A 6,000-nucleotide genomic window follows, 5' to 3' on the forward strand; every position below is an offset into this window, starting at 1 on the left:
TATGTATACATACATCTTAGGACGTTGTCTGCAAGGTATGATGCAGCCTCCCCCACCAAAGGAACATACCTGCCAGGCAGACTTGAAAACCTTTGTTCATCACACAAGAGGCTTCTCCCTTGTATGGTATTAAAGATATACATACTAGCAAATCTGACTCTTTGGATCCCTTTCTGAAGATGCCACACATCATATATACCTGGAGCAGTACCCTCCTGTAAGAAAACTTGTCTGATTCTTTATCCCCAACTACCAATCCAAGTAGATGTTCAGCAACCTGTCTTGCGCATACACTATACCTTGCACATAATCCTGAGACAGAACCCACAGTATATCATCGCAATTACATTACTTTATCATTTTTATTTTTTTTTACTTACTTTATTATTTTTAAATGCTTATTTATTTATTTTGAGAGAGAGCGAGAGAGCATAAGTGGGAGAGGGGCAGAGAGAGAGGGGGAGAGAGAATCCCAAACAGGCTCCATGCTGTTAGTGCAGAGCCCGATGCAGGGCTCAATCTCGCGAACTTTGAGATCATGACCTGAGCCAAATCAAGAGTCAGACGCTCAACCGACTGTGCCACCCAGGTGTCCCATGCAATTACATTATTTTAAATCTGTCTCCTCCTAGTAATTCATGAGCTGAAGTTAAAGATTTTAGTCATTTTGAGACATGGAATATAAAACATCTTCACCAGGCTTAACAGATATTAAATTACTAAGTAAGTGAGGAGTGATGTCAATGAAAATAGTGGAGTAAAGACCCCAGAAAATTTCCTCCTCCATAAAATCAATGAGACAGCTTGAAAAAAAATAGAATCAACTTGTTCAGAACCTTGGAAATTAAGGATTTAGTATCCAGAATATATAAAGAACTCTTATAACTCAACAACAAAAAGAGAAACAACCCAATATTTTATTTTATTTATTTTTATTTTTATTTTTATTTTTTTGTCAGCTATACCCCCAAAATTTTTTTATTTTTTATTTTATTTTATTTTATTTTTTATTTATTTTTTTAATGAAATTTATTGTCAAATTGGTTTCCATACAACACCCAGTGCTCATCCCAAAAGGTGCCCTCCTCAATACCCATTACCCACCCTCCCCTCCCTCCCACCCCCCATCAACCCTCAGTTTGTTCTCAGTTTTTAACAGTCTCTTATGCTTTGGCTCTCTCCCACTCTAACCTCTTTTTTTTTTTTTCCTTCCCCTCCCCCATGGGTTCCTGTTAAGTTTCTCAGGATCCACATAAGAGTGAAACCATATGGTATCTGTCTTTCTCTGTATGGCTTATTTCACTTAGCATCACACTCTCCAGTTCCATCCACGTTGCTACAAAAGGCCATATTTCATTTTTTCTCATTGCCACGTAGTATTCCATTGTGTATATAAACCACAATTTCTTTATCCATTCATCAGTTGATGGACATTTAGGCTCTTTCCATAATTTGGCTATTGTTGAGAGTGCTGCTATGAACACTGGGGTACAAGTGCCCCTATGCATCAGTACTCCTGTATCCCTTGGGTAAATTCCTAGCAGTGCTATTGCTGGGTCATAGGGTAGGTCTATTTTTAATTTTCTGAGGAACCTCCACACTGCTTTCCAGAGCAGCTGCACCAATTTGCATTCCCACCAACAGTGCAAGAGGGAACAACCCAATATTTTAAATGAGCAAAGGACTTGAACAGACATTTCTTCAAATAAGGTACACAAATGGCCAAAAAGCACAAGAAAAGATATTCAACACCATTGGTTATTAGAGAAACGCAAATCAAAATCACGTGATACCACTTTATATCTCTAAGATAACTATAATCAAAAGAACAGCATTGGAGAGGATGTGGAGAAATTAGAACCCTCAGACATTACTAATGGGATTGCAAAATGGTGCAGTCACTTTGGAAAACAATTTGGCTGTTTCTGAAAATATTAAATATAGAGCTATCATCTGACCCACTCCTAGGTATGCACCCAGAAGAACTGTATGTCCACACAAAAACTTGTACATGAATGTTCACAGCAGCATTATTCATAATAGCTAAAAAGTAGAAACAATACAAATATCCATTAACTGATGAGTAGGTAAACAAAATGTGGCATATCCATACGATGGAGTATTGTTCATACACAAAAAAGAAACAAAGGACTAATACATGCTACAACATTGATGACCCTTGAAAACATTATGCTAAGTGAAAGAAGTCAGACACAAAAGGCCACATATTATATGATTTCATTCCTGCGAAATGTTCAACATAGGAAAATCCATGTAGGCAGGAAGTAAATGAATAGTTGCCAGGCTTTAAAGGAGTGGAAAATAGGGAGTGGCTGTTCATGGGTACATTCTTTTTGGGGTGATGAAAATTTCCTGGAATTAGATAGTGGTGATGGTTGTACAACCCTGTGAATAAACTAAAAGCCACTGAAGTATACACTTTCAAGGGTAAATTTTATGGCATGCAAATTATATCTCAAAAAAACAAACAAATAAGTAAATGTCTTTTTATCATCACTTGCTTGCATTAAATGGGCAGATTACAGTTCAGTTGAGTTGGCCATCTTTCATCACGTCATTACATTCTAGTTAAGATTGCTTAAGACTTTGACCAATTTCTTGTCTACGAACTGGAAACATACTGGTTCCATTGAAGCATATTTATACATCATATTTTTGAGAAGGTTTATGTATCAATTTTGCTATTTTTAGGCTCGGGGGGACCTCTTCCTGGTATCCTCAGTTCTCTTATAGACCTTCCACTAACAATACGAGCATTTTTTAAAAGAATAAAGGTTTTATGCATGGCAAGTCTTGAAAAATATATATAAATGAATAAATAAACAGTATTAAAAAGTCAAAGGAATGTTTTTATTCTTTAAAGAACATAAATTCAAAGTGAATAAAATATTTAATGACACTAATATTTGGTTCCGTACCGATAATACGAAAAAAAAATGATTTTGAATTAGTAGCTATGATTAGTTCAGAAAAGTGTCTGAACTTTTAAAAAACAAACATTACACATGTTCTTTTAGTTGTTTACTGATAGAAAATCTGAAAAATATTTTGTTATATTGACTTGCAAATAAAAATCAAACCATTCAGTAGTGTCAAGAAATAAATCTGAACCTAACCCCACCTGGAGTGTTCACTTAAGGAAAGAAAAACTGGAAGAACACACTCTAAACCAGAAGAAAAACAAATAAAAAACAAAACAAACAAAAACTAAGAAAGAAAAAGAAAGAAAGACAGAAAAAGAAAAGAAAAGAAAAGAAAAAAACAGAAAAAAACTTAGCTGATTATAGGGGCACCTACATGGCTCAGTCAGTTGAACATCCAGCTCTTGATTTTGACTCAGGTCATGACTTCAGGGTCGTGAGATTGAGCCCCGCATTGAGCTCCATGCCGTGCATGGAGCCTGCTTAAGATTCTCTTTCTCCCCCTCTACCACTCGTGCTCTCTCTCTAAAAAAAACTTAGCTGTTTATATTAGGGTGATGAGATTATAACTTCTTCATTTCTCTGTTTTCCAAATTATCTGTGATTCAGAAAAAGTTTTTCTCTTAAAAAAAAAATAATGTTAGGGGTGCCTGGGAGGCTCAATTGGTTCAGCCTCCAACTTCAGCTCAGGTCATGATCTCACGATTTGTGAGTTCAAGCCCCGCCTCAGGCTCTCTGCTGTCAGTGCAGAGCCTGCTTGGGAAACTGTCCCCCTCTCCCTCTGCTCCTCCCCCACTTGCTCGCGTGCTCTTTCTCTCTCTCTCTCTCTCTCTCTCTCTCTCTCTCAAAAATAAACATTAAAAAAAATAATGTTAAAATGTGTTCCTTTGAAAATGTACCAGTTTGGTACTTCCAAAGGTTTATTGGTTTTGGACTTTAGGAAGAATGGTGTTCATTTACTAGCTATGTTTTTGTAGTGAGTTGTTTTTCTTTTCATAAGAAAGAACAAATCTATACTTAGCGCTTCTTGAGGGAAGGGCATCTTTGCTTCATCTTAGCAGCCTCTTCTGACTAGAGTATATTATAAAAGCATTGGCTCTTTAATAAATGTACGAAATAGAAGCAATCATTTGTGTAACTACCAAGAGGCAGCCAGTGGCAATAATTCCAAGCACTTTGGCTCAGGTTTACAGAATCCTCTGAGTTAGATCACAAACTAGATCCATAGCTGCCTTTAACTGCGCTTTAGATTTTCTCTTCTGAAATTTATTGTTGATGGTAATTATCTACAGGTAACTGTATTATCTGGGACGTTTCTTTCTTTCTTTGTGTTTTCTGGATCTGCCAGATCTTCTGCCTTAATCAAGTATTGCATGTATAATTAAAAAATAATAACTCAAGGATTTAAAGGCAAACAAAATACATCGTAGGTACAGCCTAGAAGGAGGAGTCCTTAAAGACTTGAGAAAGCTTCTATTGCTTTCAAAAGGGTAAGTCAGGTGCCAGGACAAAACTAGTGATAGAGCTGTCACTAGTTTCGTCACTAGTATTTTATATCACCAGGAAAATCTAACTGCCTGTTCTTTTATTTCCCTCCAAATCGGCATCATTTACCTCACAAGTGAGGTCTTTACCTCAATAATCTGCTAGTGTGTGAGAAGTCCATTTCGAAGGAGAGAACCTCATAATATCCAGGGTTTCATTGTTTCGTGGCTATAGAACCTCAGAATTCCAGCTCTAGTCCTAGGATGGACTTACGTGCTTATTTATTCTAAGCCCCTTCTTTTGCGGATGTTAACCGGGGTCAAGAGAAGTTCAGTTATTTCCTTGCAGTTAATAGAACTACCTGGGTGGAGGAACCAGGAATCACATCAGTGTGGTTTTCTGCACAATGTTCTTAACACAGATGTCTTCTTTTCTTGTAGGAAACGTGCACTGAGGATTTTCATCATGTTTTATGTCCTCACCTTCACTGGACTTTCATGTTACATACTATTTTTTGATGCTATGTTTATCTTTGAAAGCCTGCTCCCCACAATGCTTGGGCACCGCAGAATGTGGGAACTACGGGAGATCATCAGGCCTTTCTTGAACTTGCAAGCGGAAGACTTGTTACCCTCCTAAAGATATAGAAGTTACTGTTACCCTACTGACTTTCTCCTTAATAAAATTCTGGCTGTTCTTGTATTATGGTGGTTGACATATTTTTCAAAAAATACTATTGGATGTTCAGCAAAGGACATTATAGTTAAAAGGAAATTGGTTGCTCACAGACAGAAAAAATGAAAACAGTTTATCTTTACCCTTATGACTCACAATTACTTCTTGAATCATTCCAGAGGTTGTTTAAACATTTACTTCAAACCCCTAGCCTCTCCAACCCTGGGAACCTGAGACTATCCAGTATTAGCTTCCTCGGTATTTGCCCCATTTTGACCTTTGATTCCTCAAAAAGGAAAACACAGAATTCTTCTTCATCAATATCAGTTTTACTTCAATTGGATTGGGGCCATATTTTGGTAGTAGTGGATATTTCTTGGTTTTGCTCCTAACATTCATTTTTCCTTTTAGTAACAGGACCCTAATTTTGCTTTGAAAGAACTATCTTTACCCAGTGAGCATAATTATAGTGGTCTTCCAGTCAGTGTCCCCTTTCTTTCTATTAACAACAGTTGGGAATATATTGAATCAGACATTCTCTAAGAATGAGAATTTTGTGGGGTGCCTGGATGGCTCAGTTGTTTAAGTGTCTGACTCTCGATCTCAGCTCTGGTCTTGATCTCAGGGTCATGAATTCAAGTCCTGAACTGGGCTCCACACTGGGTGTGAAGCCTACTTAAAAAATAAAATAAAATAAAATAAATAAAATAAGAATGAGAATGAGAATTTTGAGAAGAATCATATAAAAAAGACAAATGATTTGAAACTTCTATTTTAACTATTTGAACTAGTTTATACCTTTTCCGCTGAAGTTTGTCAGAGTTGGTTCTGTTGCTTATGATAAAAGAAATTTTAATTGATACAGAAGTTTTGAATGCTCGACCGGAGCGTTTTTATC

General features: G+C 36.8%; 1 protein-coding gene across 1 annotated transcript in view; it reads left to right on the forward strand.

Annotated features, from left to right (window-relative positions):
- Nucleotides 1-5,066, forward strand: part of SMCO2 (single-pass membrane protein with coiled-coil domains 2) — a 29,825-nt gene extending 24,759 nt beyond the window's left edge. Inside the window, exon 9 of the mRNA XM_047065257.1 lies at nt 4,868-5,066. Within this exon, the coding sequence (XP_046921213.1) occupies nt 4,868-5,066 (199 nt within the window). The remainder of the gene's footprint in view (nt 1-4,867) is intronic.
- The last annotated feature ends 934 nt before the right edge of the window (nt 5,067-6,000 follow it).

Source organism: Lynx rufus, unplaced genomic scaffold (genome assembly GCF_022079265.1).
Source record: "Lynx rufus isolate CCGP_SWC_20201006 ecotype Redwood Valley unplaced genomic scaffold, mLynRuf1.p SCAF_7, whole genome shotgun sequence".
NCBI lineage: Eukaryota > Metazoa > Chordata > Mammalia > Carnivora > Felidae > Lynx > Lynx rufus.